Source organism: Curcuma longa, chromosome 6 (genome assembly GCF_044706935.1).
Source record: "Curcuma longa cultivar G26 ecotype Majalengka, Jawa Barat chromosome 6, ITB_CL_G26_1.1, whole genome shotgun sequence".
NCBI lineage: Eukaryota > Viridiplantae > Streptophyta > Magnoliopsida > Zingiberales > Zingiberaceae > Curcuma > Curcuma longa.
In genome coordinates this window covers 1,238,069-1,260,840 of record NC_133866.1, presented here as the reverse complement: position 1 = coordinate 1,260,840, position 22,772 = coordinate 1,238,069, and the positions used below count along the sequence as shown (strand labels likewise).

Here is a 22,772-nt window from a genome sequence, read left to right as displayed (position 1 = left end):
TTAGATGTGTTCAGTGAGTTGATTTATGATTATTATAAAAATATATGAATTTAGATCTTAATCCTTAATGTAATATGCTCGCTAACTTCTTTCTTTTCTAGATTTTTGCATATAATTTCTCTCAAGACTTTGTCATTAAGCTATTTGTAGGTTAATGAATGTCATGTGTACATCTTGCTTTTTTTATACTTTCAATTAGTTGTCTGAGAAGATATATAACTTTTATCGTAATTTTTGGTCACCAAGCTATGGTTGGTCCTAAACCCGGATAAAGGAGGGTTACGCTAAGTTGCCAACTAACATCAAACAAAGGCAAATGCTTTGTATGAAACTCAAGCAAACCATTTGGAAAATTAAATTTAAGATCAAAACTTAATAACATGGAAGACCCTAAAATAATTTACAAATGAGTAAAAAATTGAATTGAATTTTGGAAAGTCAAAAGACCATTTATGACAATCGATCTAGGTTACAAATCCATGCTTAAGGCCAATATACAATCCTATAATAGGGTTCATTTAAATACAATGCAAAGTCACATGAACCTTTTAAACTAAAAAGTTATTTAGGGAAGTTATTTTGAGTGAATACTTACTAAACCTGGTTGGGACCAATCACTTTTGGATTCCAAAAGTGTGATAACAAGTTTAAAATAAATGGTTAACTTTAGATGACACATTAAGACAGATTCATGCATAATGAAAAATGATTTATTAATATTTTTTTTGTGCTTTACCTATTCTTTAAAATGCATGTTTAAACTTTTTGAAATTGGAATTTGATGCATATATTTGTTTTCAAATATTTTTAGAAATGATGGATTGTTTAAGGTAATTATCAGATGGGTTTTTCAAATTTAAACATCAGCTGTGTTGTTAAAAATTTATAGGAAAATAGAGAAGTTGTACTTGATACTAAAGTGGAGATCAATAAGTTTTGAAGCATTTTTTTAACGTATCATCATTTTGCAAAACTTTAAAGCTTTTATGCAAAAAATCATTTTTCCCTTATATATTTGACAACATTACTTGTCTTTGTAAATTTTTATGTTTTTCCAACTTATGTAAATATTTAAAGAAATGTGTAAGGGTTGGCTACAATTTTAGTTAGTCGATTGAGATAAAAATAAATTAACTGTGAAATGTTCTTGCAAGTAGTCAACTAAATAGGCATTTTAGTAGATTGTACTTAGTCAAAAAACATCAAGTGATTTTTTTAATGGTTTTTCCTCAGAAATTATACAAGGCTCTAGAACTACTGAACTTAAATATTTTTTTGGAATATTGTTGGTGTAAAAATAATATTTTTACAGAGGAGAAATAGAATAAGGTGGAGGGATAATATTTTATGTTTAGTTACTTCTTTTGATTTGCATTCTAACTTTTTATATACTTTTAACCTAATTTGTATATCTTAAATTTTTCCATATTTTAATCATTGGCTTTTTTTGATGTGTGTCAAAGGGGACATAATGTTTGGTTTAAGTTAAAACCTTGTATATTACCCTAATGACTTGGGAACATATATGTTTTATCATCCGAACAATCAAAAGGGAATATTGATGTAGCACAAGTTAGGAGATGGCGTAGGTTAAAGTTGATTGACTACTTGTCAGATAGAGGAAAAGTCCAACAAGGCCTTGGTAGATGGAGATGCTCGAGCAAGGTAGTTTGCCGATAAGGAAAAGTTGGAAGCGAAGTGAGATTTCTTAATAGAGGAAGACCTAGAAGAGAGAGTTCTAGGCAAATGAGGAAGCTTTTTGGTAGAGGAAGACTTGGAGGCAAGGTGAGGCCTCTCGGTAGGTAAAGTCTAAGTGAGTCTTGAGAGATTACGAGTGACCTATGATGTTGGGGTTTTCACAGACTTTTATTTATGCATGAATTCAACTAAGAAATAGTTGTTTCGGGTCATAGTTGATGATTTATTCAACTGAGAATAAATAGTAGCCAACTCATATGTTGAGTTGGCTAAATAGTTAATTTAAGATGTTCTGCTTGCTAATAGAATAGAATAGTTTTTTTTTAATTGTGTTGACTAGGTATGAGTCTAATTGATCGGATTGATTTGAGTTGACAGGGCAATAGTTGTTTGAAGTTGAAAAGTAGACTTTTTGATCTTTTTTAGTCTAGTCTATTGAGATTTATGTTGATTAGAATAGTGGAGTAGGGGGAGCTCGACTTACAACTATTGCTACAATGGAAAACCCACCATTATCCTGCTCCACCCTCCACTATGTTCTTATTGTAATTTTTTTTTTTAATAAGGAGACAATGTCTTTACCTCACTAAAGTGGGGCTTTCTTCGCCATAGCAATATAAGGAGATAGGGCCGTAGCCTCATCATTAAAAAGGATTTTTTTAAAGAGCTTTCTCTACCTAAGATAAAGAGAAAAATATTATGGGCTTTTGAGGAGTGTCTCGCCTTACAAATCCATCAGTTGTGGACTCAGAATCTAAGGTTTTAGAATTGTGTTAAATGAACTCTTGAAAACATTGCTTGTTTTATAGTTTATTTTATTTTTGCTACCTTTCTAACTCATCTTTATTAATAATTTTCTGCTCCTATTCACCCCCTCTACATGTGAAACCGACCTTAATGGTAAGATCTTTAGAAGAGCTTTTAATCCTTAGAAGCTATTCACACATTTTGATAAGTTGTCCATCTACGAACTCGGACTCCGCATCTTTGACTTATTAGGCAAGTCACTTGTATTCACTAATGGAAAAACTTTCTCCTCTCCAAAGGTGGAGAAACCTTATAATACAAGAGAAAATGAAGAATAATATAACCTATAACTTGAATGTAGTGTACATGAGAAGTTGTCCGCAGCACCTTTCCCCGTACCTTTGCTTGATATTTATAGGGTGAGAATGATCACCATTAGTTATAACTGATTTGGCCTTAATAGTCTATTGATTCACTATTCTTGGAATTCTTTTTGTAGCGATTATTGCTCAATCCTTACTCTATCCAGTTGACTCAATCCCTATCGTCAATCACTGTTCCTACTTTGGTTGACTCAATTGCATTCCAATAGACTATTTTTGATCAAATGACATGGTCCATTGGACCGTTTCATCTGGATCACAATCAATTCACTTGGATCTCGATTGGTTTTCCTGTTGACTGTGTCATTAGTCAATTATATATACTATGTTATTAGTTGACTGGTCCAGATCGATTAGTGATCTATTCCTTTGGATTTCGAGTGGTTCTGTCTGCTGACTACGTCATTAGTCAACTATTATGTACCCTCAATCAACTAATCTAGATAACCTTTAACTTTGTCAATACTGACAAACCATCAATTGACTCATCTCCTGTAAAAAGCTTATCTTGCAGAGTTAAAGTTAACCATTTCTAGTTGAATTCAAACATAGTAGTCGAGTCACATGACTCCCGTCGATTGCTTTATCATCATTGAGGCAAGAATAGAAACCTTTTGTGCTGGTCCTTTAAGCAATAAGTTGTCGGTGGGCAACATTATCAACATGGCTAACTAATTGATTATTCTCGATCTTGCTTAGTTTTAAGCAATTCGTCAAGTTCAACGTAGAACACGTTCTTTGGTTGAGTTTGTACCAAAGTAGAAAACTTATACCTAAAACCAAAATATATTTCTCCCGAACTCTCATCTCACGTCTTTAAGTTGATCCTGCTTCATATCTCGAGACTTCCTCGATAAGCTTCCAACTTTTAAGTCCATTCGATCTAGGTTAATTGAGCTATCATTACATGTAGATGTTTTTCAACATTCGTCAAATTGCCAAGAGAGCCATCTATGAGACTTCCATTTGCTAAGAGCCTCCTCTCAGGAAGTTCTTGCCAAGCATTATGCCCTGCTTGACTATCGGGATTCATGCCAAGCATCAATTTCTTCTTGACTTGCCAACACTTCACCTTCAACGAGCTCAACTTTGGGACTTCATGCTAGGTATACGGTCCTCCTTAATCTGTCGGGACTTTACTTGCTAGGAGCTCACCTTCAAGATTTCATTGTCAGACATTCTATTAGGACTTGAAAGTTGCCAAGATTTTGCTTGCAATTGTAGTTAATGTCTACATTTTGCAACTGCACAGTTGGCATAAGACATAAGTAATCAAATAAGTCCAATAAATCGGTTATTGTCTAATCAAGTCAGTTTTGTCTAACTTAAATATTATGTCTCTGGTTTAGCCAACCACATTAAAATTAACCCAACTCAAGTTTGATTACATCAACTGCCTCCCCCTTGAGTCAAGCTTTCAGATGTTATGTGCACGCAGAATCTCCTCGATTGCACTAACAGAGAGTACTCAATTCTCATCAGATCTTATTAAGGCTTGGACAAAGCATTATCTAGAGTATGATCCACCAGTATAGAGCGGCAATTATATAACTCTATAATGTTAAGAAAAAGTAAAGAAGTTTTGTTTGTTAGAACTAACAAATCTTTGTATAAGTTAAGTAAAGAAGTTTTGTTTGTTAGAACTAACAAATCTTTGTGTAAACTTATACTATGCAGTCCTACTGAGCTAGAAGTATGTCTTGTGATGTCTCTCAGACTATATACAAATATAGCCCTCAAAACTACTCCATAATGGGGAGTTTATGACAAAGGATCATATTTGCATCCGGGCAGAGTGAGAGGAACATCCTTAGTTGATCTACTAATTGCACTCTCTCCTTGGTCTAACAGAACTAATACATCTCACTTCATGACTGGCTAAAAGGAGCACCTCTCAGTTTCGAAACCTTCTAAGATATCACCATGCTCCAATCCCTTGTTACACCTTAAGATTGGTTTTTCCCCTTAAGAGCCTCTCCATTCTCTATACCATTTGCAGCCAAAGGAGATGTACCCATGTGGTTTAAAGTGCGTCATGAGTAGGTTAGGTACCCACCCTCATCCATAGTTATCTCAATTTCTGAAACCTAGATTTAATTGTCAGAGTTTATCCTCGTTGAGCTCATTCCTGGTGCCGCATGTACTGTTTCAGGTTCCAACCTAATCCATGGACCTCCCAGCCTCTGCTCAGTTTGTCTTTCCACAAGTTGCTGAACAAATCTGGTCTATCCGGCTGACACCCTACATTTGTTATAATGCATAATTTTTCTATAACAATCCTAACCCTAAATCCTAAGCGCCAAATTCACAAAAGGTTAAAATTTAAGGCCTAGATTCAAATTTATCCTTCTCTTAATGGTTTAATCTGTTCAATATCTATTTGTAATAGCAATTTAAACTTGTCTAAATGGTTAAAATATTCATTTTTGGACAGCATCTAAAATATCTTCTCGTTTATATATGAACTCAAAATTTCCCAATTCAGTTCTTTATATCAACTATATTTATGTTGATTAAAATTATGCTGAAAGTTAGTGTGTTTTAAATCTAATTTAATAGCAAATCATGTTTAAGACCATTTAAAATAGAAATTAATTAAATATATATATATTTTTTCACTTTTTTGTGCTTGGATAATTTAGTCAGAAATTAATTAAATATGGAACTAACATTCTTGATTCTGATTGGAATAAGCCATTCTTTCCAAGCAAGCTATGTTGTGGACCATGAATTTCCCTTGTTTTTTACCTGTTGGATAGATTCAACTGGTAGTCTTAACATGGTATTTGTACCTATTGGATAGATTCAACTGGCGGAGTGATAACATTGTCTTATATTTGTACATGTTGTACTGCTATACTTCTCCAAACTAAGTTGTAACATTTTTGAATCAAAACTGAGGATCATGAATGCTTGGTTGCATGAACGTATGGAAGAATTGTGGTTTTCTGGAATGTTATGGAGACATCAGTTTTACTTCCATCGAAACCATGGCCAATTTTTTGGTCGCTCTTGATTTCTTAGATCTCTTCTGTTCTGCTATCATTCTGCACCCATCAAATAAATGTCACCCACAAGATTTTTTCTAGATGGGGTTTTGGATAGTCGGTTGGATGGTGATGACAACATTATTGAGGTTGCATTCTTCACTGTCCACTTCCTCGTATCTTAGGCAATGCTTGCAAAAGGATTTTTGGTCCATGAAGAAAAGCACTGCTTTTACCAACCTATCCATGTGGTTCAGTAATCCTCAGGACCACGTACTTCCTCATTTCTTTTCTAGTGGTCATGTAATCCTGCCCATCTGCATCTTCTTTGAGAACACGTTACTGCCATCTACGTAGGAGCACTCAGGCTGCCCATTCCTAATACGATACCCTTTGTTGAGCATCCATTGCCACTGCTATACCCACAATGTTGATAGTCATGTTTACGGGCTTGCAATATCCTATGTGTCACATCATTTCAGCATGCCGCTCTCTTCATAGTATTTGCCTTCATCCTGCTTAGACTGGTCACTTTTGGGATTGGTTTCTCCTTCATCCTAGACCTCCACCGTCTCCAACTTTTTACCATTAACACCTTCTCTCCTTTTCTGCTTGCTTCACCTGGATGTTGCCTCAATCAATCACATCCTCTGTGATTCTTTCATGCAGGTGTGTTATACTCTTCTCTAATCTGGTTAAGAACACAATATGCCCTCTAGTTATTTATTTTTTTATATAAAGGCATGGCTTTATAGATAATAGAAAAAAGTCATTTAATCAACTACCTGAGACTAGGGATCTGCTATTCAGCAATGAAGAACATAGTTGAAAATTGATATATATAAAATATATATTATATGTCCTTTAAGATTTAATTAATAGATATTGAAAATTAAAAATCTTGATTTCTAATGTTCCTAATTTGTAATGATATCTTAGGTAGTGTTTGCGATTATGAAGCCAGAAAATAAAGAGTTGTTTCTGTTTCAGCTCTAGATTTGTGATTTTCTAGTCAAAGATCTTCCAAGGTCTTTATTTTATATCAGAGTTAGAATAGGCATGCTTATGTTAGTGCTACTGAATGTGTCTGTTTTGTTGTCTTTGCTTCATGTACAATACTAATAGTCATGCAGCAAATTGCTACAACCTCAGTTGCTGTTTATGATTCTTTTCATGCCGCTGCAACTCTTTTGTTTAATTGGCTATTATTTCTTAGTTATCTAGTCCTGTTGTTCTTCCTATAGAAATAAAATCCTTTTTGTTTGTAAAGTGTATGGTGCTGTATCAGAATGTTTTGCCAGTTTCTAATTAAATGCACAAATGTTCATTTACAATTGGAAAGTTATGTCTTACTGGTTGTGGGATATTATTTTGTCATTCCTGATAATATTATACCCAACTGTTGCAGAATGAGCTAGATCGTTTGGAAATGCCAGCAGCAATTCGACGTCGTATTCAATCAGCCATGCCAATACTAGCACCATCTCTTCCTTTGTCGATTCCTTGCCATCTTCCAATTTTGTCTCCAGCTGCAGTCACATCCCTTGGCCCCAGCACGCCAAATTCTGGTCTTTACCAAAGAGGCATTCCGGCTCGCATTTCTAATAATTTCTCTAGCAGAAACAAGAATTCAGCCTTGCAAGAAATGGAAATGGATATTGATCCCTGGACTTTACTTGAAGATGGCACAAGTTGTGCTTCAGTCTTGATCGGTAGCAGCAATACTTACACAGGTAATGCTAGTGGAGATCATAGCAATCTCAAGGCCTGCAGCTGGCTCAAAGGTTCTGTAAGGGTACAGAGAACAGACCTTACTTATATTGGGGCCCTTGATGAGGACATCCAGCTGAGTTGACCATGAATAGACCACTTTACTTTGATTTGACTGAAAAGAATAGGGTGGTGGTATAATTAAGGATTTGTGGTTTAGATACTGTGATTGTGGGCCAACATTTTACATTTAAAACATCCACCCAGATAGAGTAGCATCCACCCTGATTTTGCTGCTTAAGCTTGAGTTGTACATAGTGTTCAAGTAAAATGCCCGCCTCCGGAATGGAACCCCAATCCATTTGAATCATTCATTCCGTTGCCATTCTGTTCTGTAATGTGACAGACATTGTGACGTTGTAACATTAGAAAACAAGCTTTGGGAATTATCATTTGGCGGGCGAATCATGATTAATACATTACTATCTTTTGTCATTGTGCTAATGTCCTAATATTTATATTTGCCTTTGTCTTTGTTTGCACCTGAACCGAGTTAGCCTTGGAAAAGTTCTGTTTTGACACGACACCTCAGCTCATGCCAGGCTCTAAATTTTTTTGTGAAAGTTGGATTGCCGCTGCTGCTGGCTGCAGTTTTGCTACAATATTTTCTTGATTGTTAGAAGCATGCGTAAGATTGATAAACGAATAATATTTTTTTATTTTTTTATTTTTTAAAAGATGTAATGGAAAATAAAAAAAGAAAATAAAAGATAATTTTATTTTTATTTAGTTGTTATTTTAAAGTCCGTGGTCGTCGTTCGCTTTCTTTGGATGGATAATTCATTAATGTTCTCTTTAAAAGATGTTCGTCTTTTATAAAAGATGAAGATCAGTAATAAATTTATCGATCTTATTCAAAAGAAATGAAAGATGACAATAAAATAAAGAAAAGCTACCGATATAAATTTACATTTTGAGCACTATTGTCAGAGCAACATGGCAATATTGCATTAGAATTTTGAAATATAAGGTATGAGGCGATTAAAATTGTTGTATTGAATGCGTTGGTTGTAACTTCTTTTGTAAGTCTTTTTGGGCATTTTGATTCGTTCTGATTTGATTAGCTATCATTGCGTTGTGTCCATCCTCAAGTGCTTGGATTGCTGATCTAGCTTGAGCTGGGCAAAGCGATTTGATTTGAATCTGACTTTGACTTATTTATCCCCGGACGCTTGGATCCCTTTTGGATACTTGGATTTTGACGTGCTTTGTCCAATTAGATTCTACCAACTTGCAAGGTTGAGTTCGAGGTTGTTTGGACCTTCGGGCGCTTGGAACATATCCGGTCGTCCGCAGTGAATTTGTTTCGGCCACCTTCCAATTTAAGTTCTTGTATCACAGAGTTAACACAACAGACATAGCATTTAAATGGTGATAGTTTTAGTACTGTCTGATCTTGACTTTTAGATTTCTTATTAAATCCTAGGTCAAACTGATGCATACTATTTCCTTTAAGGGAACGTGTCCTCATCCACTACTCAAGGAGAGATTACCTGGTGCCAAACCTTAATCCTCCAGGCCCTATTTGGATTTTTTACTTAGCCTCGATCTTTGGTCCCCAGTCTCTGGTCCGACTTGATCTTAGTCCTCCCTAAGGAGAGATTACCTGGTATTTCTGATTCTGCTAAGACTTCTTTGTCTAGTCATGGTTCAGTTGATGCACTAGAGCTTTTCCTTACCTAGTTATGGTCCAACTGACCCACTAGGATTTTTTCCTTCCTAGCATCTGTAGGATCTGTGCGTGTGCGAGAGAGGGGGAGGGGGGTGAATCTCGTTGTTTGTTCTTTCGACTTTACTATCACACAGAAGCTAGTAGTGGAATTAGCAATAACACACAAGATCCGTGGATTTACTTAGTTTCTAATCCCTCAAAGTTAGTACATCTAAGGCCTATATACAGGAGACACCCGTCCACTAGTGGTCTTCTTTTCGGAACTCTTTCTAGAGGAGGAGAAATCCATCTTACAATCAAATATAATATAAATGTAAATTACAAATAGTAAGTCTAAAACAAGCAAACTCTTGAGTCAGCCGATCTGGAAGTCCTGAGTGTAGTGCACCTTTTCTGGAGCTTCCTCGATCACACGAGCAGGGCTTTGTTTGCGTTCAGCAGCATCACAGGATGAGAGATTAGTAGAATATTGGTTGTTGCTTGATGTTGGACGTATAGGCCTTATAAAGACCATTCGGGCACCCGAATCCATTTCCAAGCGACCCGGACTGATTCGATCCAATCCAATTCTGTCGGTCTTTATCCAGGCCGATTATTCCTAGTCCGATTTCTTGGACCATCCAGGGGTGCTTAGGTCGTTCGGGCACCTGGAGTATTATTCGGGCGCTTGAAATGAGTTCAACCAGGTTTAACCTGAGTTGACTTTGGACTTGGTTCGATTGTTTTTGTTTGCTTCTCTTATGCTTTCTCAACTTGCTTTTAGGTCCTAGTTCCTACAAGCTTAGCATACAACAAACAAGCAACCTAAGCCTAATTATAGTCTGTTTGATCTACTATGCTTCTTAACTTGTAGGTCTAACTTACTGGGCTTACCCTTCCCTAACTTCCAATTAAGACTTGTCACTTAGTAAACTTTCCACTTGTCAAATATTTGGTCATTCTTGACCTGCTTGGACTTTCCCTTACCTAACCTCCAATTAGGACTAGTTACTCGATAGACTTCTCACCTGCCAAACATCCGATCACCCTTGACTTGCTTGAACTTCTTGCCTATCTTCACTCAGCTTCACTTATCAGAATTTCTTACTCAGCTTTACTCACAAGGTCTTCCTGCCTAACTTCACTCACCAGGACTTTTGCCCAGCTTCACTAACTAGGTTTTCTTGCCCTTCCTTCAATTAGGACTTTTCCTTGCCCAATCCCACTGACCAGGACTTCTACCTAGCATCCAACTAGGACTTCTTCTTGCCCAATCCCACTGATCAGGACTTTTTGCTCAGTCCAACTGACTAGGACTTCTTATCCGGTTCAATTGACTAAGACTTCTTGCTAGTCATCTGGTCAACTTTGACCTAACTAGACTTCAGTTACATATATATATTAGGTCATGTTTGGATCAATCCTTGGTCAAACTGACTAGACCTAGATATATTGTCAAACATTGAAACTTTGGAGATAGACTAGTGCTCCTTGCACTAATAATCTCTTCCTTTTTTATGTTTGATAATTTCTTAAGTTAAATTGTAGGTCAGAGTTTTAACACTGAGAGATTACTAGATTTTTAACTTGTATTTCCTATGATCACAACTTAGTCTAATCACATTCCTTCCTTGAAAGACCATAGTAGATTTTAAAATTTTATAAAATAATTATCAACAGAGGTTTTTAAAGGATTTTCAAAATATATTTTAAAAATATTTTTTAGATATTTCAAAGTAGATGGTTTTGAAAAACTATTTATTATTCTGTTAATTAGAATCTCTCTCTTTATTTGACACATTCTTTGGGCGCTTTGTTAACCACAAAACAACTTCCCTATGTGTTTTGGGGTGTGACCTAACACAAAAGAATAATTTTGAACAAGATTTTGAAATGAATTTTCAAATAGATTTTTTAAAAGATTTTCAAAGATTTATAAAAATTAAATTTTGAAATAGATTTGTTCTTTTAATTTGGACCTTCCCTTTAATCTGACACTTTTTTAGGGCTCCTTGTTAATCTCACTTGCCAAACATCCAGTTTGAACTTTCCCTTATCTAACCGACAGTTAGGACTAGTCACTTCCTTAGGTAGACTTCTCACCTGTCAAATATCTAATTTGAACTTTCCCTGCATAATCCTCTAGATTAGGACTTCTCTTAGCCTCCAACTAGGACTGCCTAGCCTTTAACTAAGATTTCCTTACCCAATCCTCCAGATCATGACTTCCACTGCCTAGTCTTCAACTAAGACTTACCCTGCCTAGCCTCCAACTAAGACTTTTTTTTGCTTAGCCTCAATGATGAGTGTAGGTTATATATGATTTTTTAACCTTATTTAATGCTCATCTACTTGTAATTCATTGCATATGATCTACTTTGTCACACCTTATTCATTTATTATTACTTGTTTCTACTCTTTTGCTCAGAGATATGCTCTTTGTATATTTTTGATTGTAGGATGTAATTTAAAGCTAAAACGATGCATTATTGACGATGGAATAAGGAGTGGAGATTGAAGCATATTTTGATGAGTTTGAAAGTCATTTGAAGTGCTTTAGAGGCCCACACGGCCGTGCCAAAGGTGCCACGGCCGTATCCCATCATCTGGACCAGCTTTTAGGCTTTCCAGAGAGTGCCCTGGGTGAGGCACGCCCATGCCAGGTCCAACATGGCCTTGCCAAGCTAGGCACGGCCATGCCTCACGACCGTGCCAAGCCTTTCCAGGGTCCAGACACGGCCAGGCCGTGCCAAGAGGCACGACAATGTCTCCTATCTGGACTGCTCTGCAGACTAAAGTAAAATGGACATAACTTTTAGCTCCGATTGAACCACAGGTCGTGCCACCTATAAAAATGGAGTCAACTTCAAGATCTACAACCTTTCTTCAGGTGTTTCGACTGGTTCCATCTCTAGGCCGTGCTAAAAGGCATAGACGTGCCCACCTTCCAGATTCAGTCTAGGTTAGGGTTGTATCTAGGAGACACGTCTGTGCCCACTTGAGACCAGCTTGGGGCGTGCCTAGGAGGCACGACCGTGCTCATTTTAAAGATTAACAACAGCTTGAGGTTGTGGCCTACCAGGTGCCTTCCAAGCACGTGTCTCTGTTTCAGAACAACAACTTTCTTGGCCATGCCTACCAGGCACGACCGTGCCTATGGGACACGGGCGTGTCACGCCTGGAGCCTATAAATACATCTTTTTGCAACCTTTTGAGGTATCTTAGATTACCCTAGGGTCTTGGCTTGGGGGATGGCGCCTTAATTCCCTCTCCGGGGGAGATCCCAAAAAGCTTCATTTACTCCGATCCGCCCTCTCTGACTCCTATCCACCGATCCATCCTACTCTAGTGATGAGTCAAGGTTTTCTATGCATTTTTTATCAATTCAATTCTGGATTTTTACATGAAAATAATTATTAAATGAATTAATTTGATTATATTTGTGTCATATGGTATAATTGAAGATTTTATTATAATTTCTATGATTTAATGGTAAATTTTACATTAATTGAGTTTATTTGATTTTAGGGCTCAAATCGGGTCAAGTTCGAGTTCAATCGCAATCAAATCGAGCTCAATTTTGCAAATTGATCAAGCCAACATGGAGGACATGACCTAGATCGAGTCCGATCAAAATCTCTCAATTTTTTGGAAGCCCTAAGCTGCCTAAAGCCCTAGATCAAGTCCAGATCATCAAATTCAAAATGGACGGCCAGGATTCAGATGATTAATCAACCCTAAACTATATAAACCAAGTTTAATCGATTAAACGGCCGCCGCTACTGTTCATCGTCCCCGCGAGAAGAAAGCTCTGCCGCGCGACGTACGTGTGGGCGCGCCCTCATCCTCCCAAATCAACTCCATTGCCATCCTTGATCAACGGGGAGTTCGAATCCGGTTCCTTGGGTGAAATCCGGCAGCTGGAGGAGGCTCGTCGGCGGGGGTTTCTTCGGCGGCCCCAACCCGGTTTCTTCGTTCTTCCGGCCATTGGCAGCAAATTCGAAGGTTGAAGCCAATGGAGGGGTTCTCCTAGGAGCGCCAACCATTCCTAAAGCATCAGAAAGCTAATCGGAGCACGGTGGAGCAAGGAATCCAGTTTTGCCAGCTCATCGCTCCTGCGCCGATGCTCTGTTCGAGTCCGGAAAGGGTTTTTCGAGCCGATGCAGCGCTTGCTGCAGGGAAAACCACACCAGAGACGACGTGAAGACTCCTCATAGATCATTGAAACCGAATTGTTGGATTCAACGAGTTCTTGACACGAATTTGAGGAAAATCAAAGGAAGAAGAGGGAACGGATGAGTTTCTTGTTTTATTTCAGATTACTGCATTTCTGATTACAAATTTCCTTGATTCTGAACATTTTTGTTCTTCTTAATGTTAGGCTATCAACAGCACAGTTGTTTGAGTTTGTTAATTCCAAATGATAGTTTATGTGTTTTAGGATTCAATCCAATTAGCAAATTGGTTTAAAACCTTGAGTTTCTGATAACCTAGGGCTTCAACTATTCCGTGCCATTTTCAGGTTCTTAGTATCAGTTTGATAAGCTTGAATAGGTTAATAGGTGGACTTGATGTTAGTTGCTTTAGGTTGAATAGTTACATTGCATAGTAATCTTGCTAGTTAGGTTTGTTGCTTATAAATTCAATTACTTGCATTTAGCCTAGTTTCTTTCCTTCCTTGCTTTATGAATTGCTAGTTAGGTTTGTTGCATGATAGATTAGTCTATACTTTAATTCAATAATTTTAGTTATAGACTTAGCAACTTGCAGTTTGTTTAATTTACGGATTTTAAATTTACATTTCATTACAAGACACCAAAACCCCTATTTTTATTAGAAAACCCCAAAAACACGACACCTAAGCTCAATTCATTCAATTTTCTACTAGTCCTTGGGAAAATACGACTCGAGGCCCCTTTACTGCACTTAGTTGAATTAGTTGTGGGTTTTCGATAAATTTACAAATTCTAATTTGAAGCACTATCGTGACATCCAATTTAGGGCTTGTCAAATTTTGGCGCCGTTGTCGGGGAAACACTAGTAGAAATTGTTTGATTTTAGCTTGTGCATAGTTTTACATTTCTTTGTTTCTATTTTTCTTGATTTGATTGTATATCTACTTGATTCTTCATCTTTGTATTGATAGGATGTGATTTGAAGCTAAAATAATGCATTATTGACGATGGAGCAAGGAGTGGAGATTGAAGCACATTTTGATGAGTTTGGAAGTCATTTGAAGTGCTTCAGAGGCCCACACGGCCGTGCCAAAGGTGCCACGGCCGTATCCCATCATCCGGACCAATTTTTAGGCTTCCAGAGAGTGCCCTGGGGTGAGGCATGCCCATGCCAGGTCCAACACGGCCGTGCCAAGCTAGGCACGGTCGTGCCTCACCTTTCCAGGGTCTAGACACGGCCAGGTCGTGCCAAGAGGCACGGCGTGTCTCCCATCTGGACTGCTCTGTAGACTGAAAGTAAAATGGACATAACTTTTAGCTCTGATTGAACCACGGGCCGTGCCACCTACCAAAATGAAGTAACTTCAAGATCTACAACTTTGCTTCAGGGTGTTTCATGGGTTCCATCTCTAGGCCATGCTAAAAGGCATGGTCGTGCCCACCTTCTAGATTCAGACCAGGTTGGGGTCGTGTCTAGGAGGCACGGCCGTGCCCATTTGAGACCAGCTTGGGCCATGCCTAGGAGGCACGGTCGTGCCATTTTATAGAACACCAGAGCCAAACACCTGATCACTGCTTGCCCCTACTTCATGAGCTTCAATATCAGGCTTGGGGTCGTGCCTAGGAGGCACGACCGTGCCTCATTTTTCAGATCTGCAACAACTCTTGGTCGTCCTACCAGGCACGGTCGTGCCTACGGGACACGGGTGTGTCACGCCTGGACCCTATAAATACATCTTTTTACAACCTTTTGGGTTATCTTAGGTTACCCTAGGGTCTTGGCTTGGGGATGGCGTGCCTCCCCTCTCCGAGGGAGGGTCCAAAACGCTTCATCTATGCCGATCCGCCCTCTCCGACTCCTCTCCACCGATCCATCCTACACCGGAGCAAGAAGATCTTCAAAGGATGCCCATGCTTCAAGATAAGTCCTTCCCTTTCATGTGGATGATGTTTTATTTCTTGCACTCCTATTGTAATCTTCTTGTAATGGAGTAGATCTTTGAGTTTAGGATGTAGGATGAACATTAATGTAATGATGGTGATGTAAGAACTAGTTTATGTTATTTTTCCCTATTCAATGAAGTGTTTACACTTGTTTCATGTATTGTGTGCCTTGAATGTGTTTGATGTTATGTTTGTGTGAGCGCATGTGCATGATTATGAGGGGTAGATTACTGTGTAGGGAGATCCTAGGATCGTATGATCGGGGTGCCTTGTGACAGAAGGTGAACCTTTAACCGGACTTTCCGAAGTGATTCCTACATAGTGGTAAACTCCCATAAGGGATAGCTAATGGTTGGTGGCCACTAGGACAAGGTCCTTAATAGGGGTACTCGGTGACAGAGGGTATGACGTTGGATCGTATGACCGGGTGCCCTGTGACAGAGGGTGAACCTTTAATCGGACTTTCTGGCGTCACCTTTACTGGAGGGCCACCACATAGGACTTCAAGGTCAAATGCCAACGTAGCCTGACGAGGTCAAGTTGGTATCTTAGTTAGCATCCCTACAAGATGGTAAACATGGAGAGTGAGGGAGTAAACATGGATTAGGGACTTCACCTAGCATTGATATGAATCTGAAATCCTAGACTTATCCATCTCATCCCATAAATCCCCAGGCCAATCTCTCTCTCTCTCTACCACACACACAATCCTCAACCATTTCGCTTCCTTTAGAGTCTAGATAACTAGCCTTGTGACATCACTATAGCTAACAACAATCCCTGTGGATTCGATACTTTTTATTACTTGACGACAACCGTATACTTGCGGTTCCTATCAAGTTTTTGGCGCCATTGCCGGGGACTGTTGCTATTAGCTTTAGTGACTAGCAATTTTAGTTACTCTAGACTTCGAAAAATATAAAAAAAATTTCAAATATAGAAAATCTAAAATATTTTTTCTTGAGGATTAAATGGATGCTCATACAAAGCGGTTACTCCAAAAAGAAAAAGTTAACATTAGCTGTGTTGTATGCCGATGACTATTGTGCATTTTGTGGTGCTGATGGCCATGTGTTTAAGAATTGCCCAGACTTTATCTATTTTATTTCACCCTGCCTATAAAATCCCTCCACGTGAGGAATGAGAGTCATCACCCATTTGTTATGATTGTTTAAGACAGGTTCCTTTTTGTGAAAGTTGTGGCAAAAAGATTGAAAAGGCTAATCATAAAAGGGTTGAAGATCTCACTGAAGGATTTATTTGAAAATTTACTCTATCCTGCTATTGATGATATGATGGATAATGATGTTGTAAGAAGATATGTAGGGACTCGTATTAAGGTGAAAAAGTTCCAAGAATCATTTTCTTATATTCCACATTATGTTCCAGTAAATGTTATGGATAATGCAGGATTAGGAGTCGTTGAAAGGGTTAGTGTAGGGACTTGTGCATTAGAGGCCAAGCCCCAAGAATCACTTCTCTTAGTTGATCTTCCAACCGCACCAAAGTGCACCCTACCCTCAAATATGTTTGATGACTTGCTAAACTTTGTGATTGGTAAAGATACTATTTCTTGTGATATATCTATGTTTACCAATCTATCTTTTCTCAAGCATATTTGTGGTAGAAATTTTTTTAATTATGATTGTCATACAAATCTTTCACAGCAACTATATGGGATTGCTAGATGTAACCATTTATTTATGAGCATATTTAATGATAAGCTCAGGACCCTCAACCGTAGGATTCTGAAGTATCTTACACCTCTACGGTCAAGGTTTAAGAAATAAAAATAAAGGTCAAGTTAAAGACCTTAAACAAGCACTACTTGAGAGGTAACCCAAGTTTCCTTTTTGTCTCATTTTGGTTTCTTTCTTTATTTTCTTTTATGCTTCATTTTATTTCTTAACCCATAAACCCTCTACATACTTTTTCTTGTTGTATTTTCTTTTGAAGGTTTCATTGATATGGAGAAGGTGTTGGGATTGCTAAATGTAACCATTTGTTTATGAGCATATTTAATGATAAGCTCAGGACCCTCAACCGTAGGCTTCATTTTGTTTCTTAACCCACCTCTAGCAGCAACATTGAAAGGGTCACATACATCACTATGTATAAGTCCTAACAAGTCTGTTGCTCTTTCGCTTTGTCCACTAAATGGAGTCTTGGTCATCTTACCTAGAAGGCAAGACTCACATGTCTCATATGATTCAAAATCAAATGAGTCCAGCAGTCCATCCTTATGGAGCTGGGATAAACGACTCTCATTTATGTGTCCTAAGCGACAATGCCAGAGATAGGTTGGGTTCAACTCATTTGACTTGAACCTCTTGGTACTTATGTTATAGATGAGCTCTCCAAGTCTAGAATATAGAGTCCGTTCATTAGAGGTGCACTACAATAGAACATATCATTTAAATAAACTGAACAATATTTGTTCTTTATTATAAATGAGAAATTTTTCTTGTCTAAACAAGAAACTGAAACGATGTTCTTTGTTAATGAAGGCACATAATAACAGTCATCTAAGTTCTAGTACAAGCCCAGTGGGCAAAGGCAGTAAATAAGTTCCTACAGCAACAGCAGCAACCCTTGCTCCATTGCCTACTCGTAGGTCCACTTCGCCCTTCGTCAATGCCCTAGTTCTTCGTAGGCCCTGCACATTAGTACAAATGTGAGATGCACAACCGGTATCTAATACCCATGAAGAAGAAATAGACATATTGACTTCTATAACATATATACCTGAAGTAGAAGTCTCACTTCTCTTCTTCTTTAGATCCTCCAGGTATCCTTTGCAGTTTCTCTTCCAATGTCCGGTCTCACCGCAGTGGAAGCAGGTTCCTTCCTTAGGCACCCCACCCTTGGGTTTCCTCGTAGAAGATTTGACCTTCCCTTTGGCTTGGGTCTTACCCTTGCCTTTGGGCTTCCATTTACCTTTGCCCTTGTTGACCATTAGTACATTACTAGTCTTGGTCTTCTTGAGATTAGCCTCAGCAGTTCTCAACATGCTGAGCATCTCAGGCAAAGGCTTGTCAATTTCGTTCATATTGTAATTCATGAACGAATTGACTATACCCTTCCGGCAATGATTGCAGGATAAGGTCAGTGGCCAATTCTTGACCCAGTGGGAACCCTAGTCTCTCAAGGTTCTCAACATACCCAATCATCTTGAGTACGTGAGTTTGAAAGACCATAGTAGTTTTCACAAATAATTTTGTTGTCATGTCCCGAGAGACGGTTGGTATAAAAAATTTGGACAGTATCTCCCCTGTAACAATTCAAAATCCCTGGATACATTATGATAAAGGCCCACACAACTGCTCACTAGTCCAACACATGCATCTAATATAGCAAACCACAATAACAAACCAACAATGTATAACCACAACAACATACCAGCAACGTATAAACAAAAATCCTCACAAGGTAAAAATCCACAGGTATAAACTCTATAACAAAACAAAATATAAACTCTACAAGTCAAAAATAACAGAAACTCCATAAACAGAAATATAATAACAAATCTACAGATACGAACACAAATCTAAAATCACACGAAGCAAATCCAATGAATACTCCTCATGCTATGAGATGGGGGCAGGCTGGCAGAACTCCAAGCTTCAAAGATACATCCCTATCTGCTACCTGGGGAGAAGGAAATGAAATCCCAGGGTCTGGGTGGTGAGTATAAAATACTCAATGGGTACTAGACTGAAAGTGCACAACGAATAAGTAACATGGATATTAAAAAGATATACAGTCTCACCAAAATGATACTTAGTGAACAAGGTCAAAGATACTACATATATCTCATCAGCCTCATCATATAACAGATAATAGGTATTATGAATGTAATGTCACACAATGCAACAACCATATATCAAACAAGTGCAACATCCACACACAGATGCAGTAAAATAAACTACCAACAAATGCATCTACAACACACATGCAACACATATCACAGGCAACAAGTATGGTCACTATCTGCACTCGTCATCCCCAGACACCCATACAATAAATTGGGGTGCACGACAGGATAACTGCACATGCTTTAAAAATAAACCACTACAAACAAGTGGGGAGCAGGCAGAATATCTCAGGAGAGCTATCTAGCTAGCCCTGGTTGCATCCAACATAGTGCAACAAATGCTCTCACCCATGTACCACTATCTCACAGTAGTTAGGTGAGTGCCAACAACAACAACAATCAACCACACCTACTACTATCATGTATATGTTATGATGCTCAACTCAACCAGTAATGATTACATTTACCAAGACATATTCAACATCAACCATGACAAGTCATCAATCAGGCATATTTAATAGTAAATCCGTGGTTAGAATATACAACAAGTAAATGAGACTGTAATGATAGCAACTAGATCACATCACAGGTTAACAACTAAGTATCAAGCATCGAGTGTAATTAGGATAAAGTTATAATAACTAACAACTGATTCATACTATGTTATGCACTATAAATTAGATCTGTATTGACCAAGTACAGGAGTACCCACCTGATATAACGAACGTTGAAATAAGAACCCCCAATAAAATCTCCGTATATAACAGAATCCACAAATCAAAGTCCTGCAATTACAATATACAACACCCACTAAATATAATATTTAATTTTGTAGTAAAATAAATCCCCGATTTAACTTATCATACTCCATCTTTAACCTCAACCAGATCTAAACTAACCCAACCAAATCCAATTAACACAACTCAGCCAGATCCAACACTTACCTAATCAAACAACTAGATCATCAACAAACAATCAGTAAACTAACCCAATGTTAGGATCTTGTTGCGAAAAATAATCGCAAACACAGCGAAAAATTAAAATAAAATTTTGATCCCTCCAGAGATCCATGTGTACACATAAAGAAAGTGTCTCTTTTAACTACACCTTAGTCAAGAAGTTACCCTTGTAGCGTAGTCCTTCGCAATCCCGACAGCAACTCTTTGATGATGGATCTCAGCGTGATCAGAATGTCTGTGCCTCTACAGTATCCACACGAACACTATCTTGGAGAAGGAGACAAAACCTTTGGTTGTGCTAGCAACCACACTAAGGCTCTCCTCTAAAGACTAGGTTTGTTTGGCCAAAAGGGAATGGGAAAAAGGCTACACGACAAGGGGGAAAAAATCTCTCCTCTCTCACATTGAGAAGAGCTTAAATCCTATTTGCATGCATTAATCCACTTGCATGCAATGTTGAGAAAAACTTCTCAACTTCCAATTTGCATGCAACGTTGAGAAGAAAGAAAAAAAACTTCTCAACTTCTCAACTCCATTTCATGCAATAACCCCCTTTTTGCATGCAACATTAAACTCTCATGCATTAAATCCCATTTCATGCATTAATCTTTTTTTTTGCATGCAACGTTGAGAAGAAAGAAAAAAAAACTTCTCAACTTCTCAATCCCATTTCATGCATTAATCCCTTTACATGCAACATTGAGGTTTCATGCATTAAATCCCATTTCATGCATTAATCCCTTTGCATTTTTGCCTTCTTAAATTGGTTTCATTTGAGTCTAACTCAAATTAAACCAATTTGAGTACAACTCAAGTTTGGCCAAGTAATGAGTCTAACTCATTTTAGTCCATTCAATCAACTAATGATTCATTTAGTCAAACTAAGATGATCCTGTCTCCAAAATAATGTGTTCTTTGTGTGTGACCAATAGGTTCTTGCAACGTTGGCAATGTTTCTAAAACCCTTTTAGAAACATAAACAATGAGTGACATCTAGCAATGCACCATTGCTGCCCAAGTGACAAGAATGTTGAGATCCGACATAACCTTACGGTGGCTACTATAATATATGACCATGTCCTTGTATTCTCGATATCTACATTGATCAATGAGACATAGACCGTGTCATCCTCTTATCAATCTTTATATTTTTTAATCCCCAAGTAGACTCACTGATAATACTGATTTTTATAATTTATTTTGGTCATAATACTTGATATTTTGATCCTCTCATAATGTCACTATTGAGTATTAACATATTTTATGAGTAGGAATTTATTTTGGGCTATATTGCTTATTCCTATAAATTTTGGGGTGAATCTAATATTTTCCATGTGCTTTTGTAAGAGATATAAAATGTCATGAAATTGGATCAAGTTCAAAGGCCCAACCCAACTCAGATTCATCCTTTCTCATCATATTTCAGGGGTATGGGTTCACAAAGGATCCACTATGACCGCAACCCGCTAAGGAAGCTATAAAAGGACACAAGTTGGATTCATTAGGGGACTCTCCCCTTTGGAAAACCCTAGCCGCCACCTTCTATTCCCTAGCCGCCGCCTCCCTTCTCATCCCATGCCACGCCGCCCATCTCCAAGCCGCATCGCCACCCTTCCATCGCGACCGGAAAGAAGGTGAGGGGATTCCCTCTCTTTAAGCCGGTCGTTCTCCATCCACTGAGGAGTTAAGAGGATTCTCTTCTCCGTCGCATCACCTCCATCATCTACAGATTGCATTGAAGTTGGGGATTCCTTCCTTTGTCGCACCATTCGTGGAGTTTGCCTCGCTTCGCATCCATCTCCTTCGGCTAGAGACATAGGGAGAATCATTAGATTACTTTAATTTCGTGTTGTTAAATTCTTCTTACACTTTTGAATCTTGCTTTCTCTTGGTTGCTATTCATGCACTTATTTCTTTACCTTACTTTATTGATGCACTTTGTTCTTGATATTTTCGGTTGTTATTATGCTTAGGTCTTTTCGTTAATTATATTTAGAATTCAAAACAACCCCCCCCCTCTAAAAGAAAAATCCAAATCCCTAATCGTAATAACCACTAGAATTACCGTACATCATCTTCAATCTTTGGGAGATGACTCGAGTTACTCTATACTACTTTAGTTAGGGAATTCGGTATTAATTAAGTTTGTGTGCTCATTTAGACGACAATCTGAGCATCACATCAATTTTTGGTGCCGTTGCCAAGGATTGAAAGAGGTATTTAGGTAGTTCTAGCTTATTTGCATTACTTGCTTTGAAATTTTGCTTGTCAGGGGTAAAACTGTCTAATTGGAGATAGTTTGTGCTGAATTGTTCATTTTTAACTCCGATTGGCTTGAAATTTGGTAAGTTAATAGAAAACGGCCTAGGAAAAAATACTCACCGATCAAGCCACCAGTCAAAGGTTATGCCACTCAGACCGCGACGAGCCCAGCCGATCGAAGGCACCTAGAGAAGAGAGATACTAAACCAAAGGATTAGCTGGCCGTCGGAGATCCCAGTGGGGCCACTCTGACGCTTAAGTCAGTACCAGAACGAAGAGGAAGAAGAAGCAGTAGAGCTTGAAAACGAAGAAGATTCCAGAGGGCTCTCTCATACATGTCTGAAAGCTTTTATACTCACTGAGATAGATGGCGATAAGATGG

At 38.1% G+C, this 22,772-nt stretch overlaps 2 protein-coding genes across 2 annotated transcripts in view; one reads left to right on the top strand and one right to left on the bottom strand.

Annotated features, from left to right (window-relative positions):
* LOC141830665 (mediator of RNA polymerase II transcription subunit 12) overlaps positions 1-8,067 on the top strand; it is a 47,731-nt gene extending 39,664 nt beyond the window's left edge. Inside the window, exon 13 of the mRNA XM_074718079.1 lies at positions 7,224-8,067. Coding sequence (XP_074574180.1) covers positions 7,224-7,670 — 447 coding nt within the window. The 3' untranslated portion in view covers positions 7,671-8,067. The remainder of the gene's footprint in view (positions 1-7,223) is intronic.
* A 9,927-nt stretch (positions 8,068-17,994) lies between these two features.
* LOC141831078 (uncharacterized) lies at positions 17,995-18,416 on the bottom strand. Its single transcript, XM_074718515.1, has 2 exons — positions 18,119-18,416; positions 17,995-18,011 (listed from the first exon to the last, which is right to left on the bottom strand). The coding sequence occupies exons 1-2, from the start codon at positions 18,414-18,416 to the stop codon at positions 17,995-17,997; spliced, it is 315 nt and encodes a 104-aa protein (XP_074574616.1).
* Between the last annotated feature and the right edge of the window lie 4,356 nt (positions 18,417-22,772).

Excerpts from the sequence above, each read along its gene's own strand:
- LOC141831078 (XM_074718515.1), bottom strand. The coding sequence starts at position 18,416 with ATGAATTACAATATGAACGAAATTGACAAGCCTTTGCCTGAGATGCTC.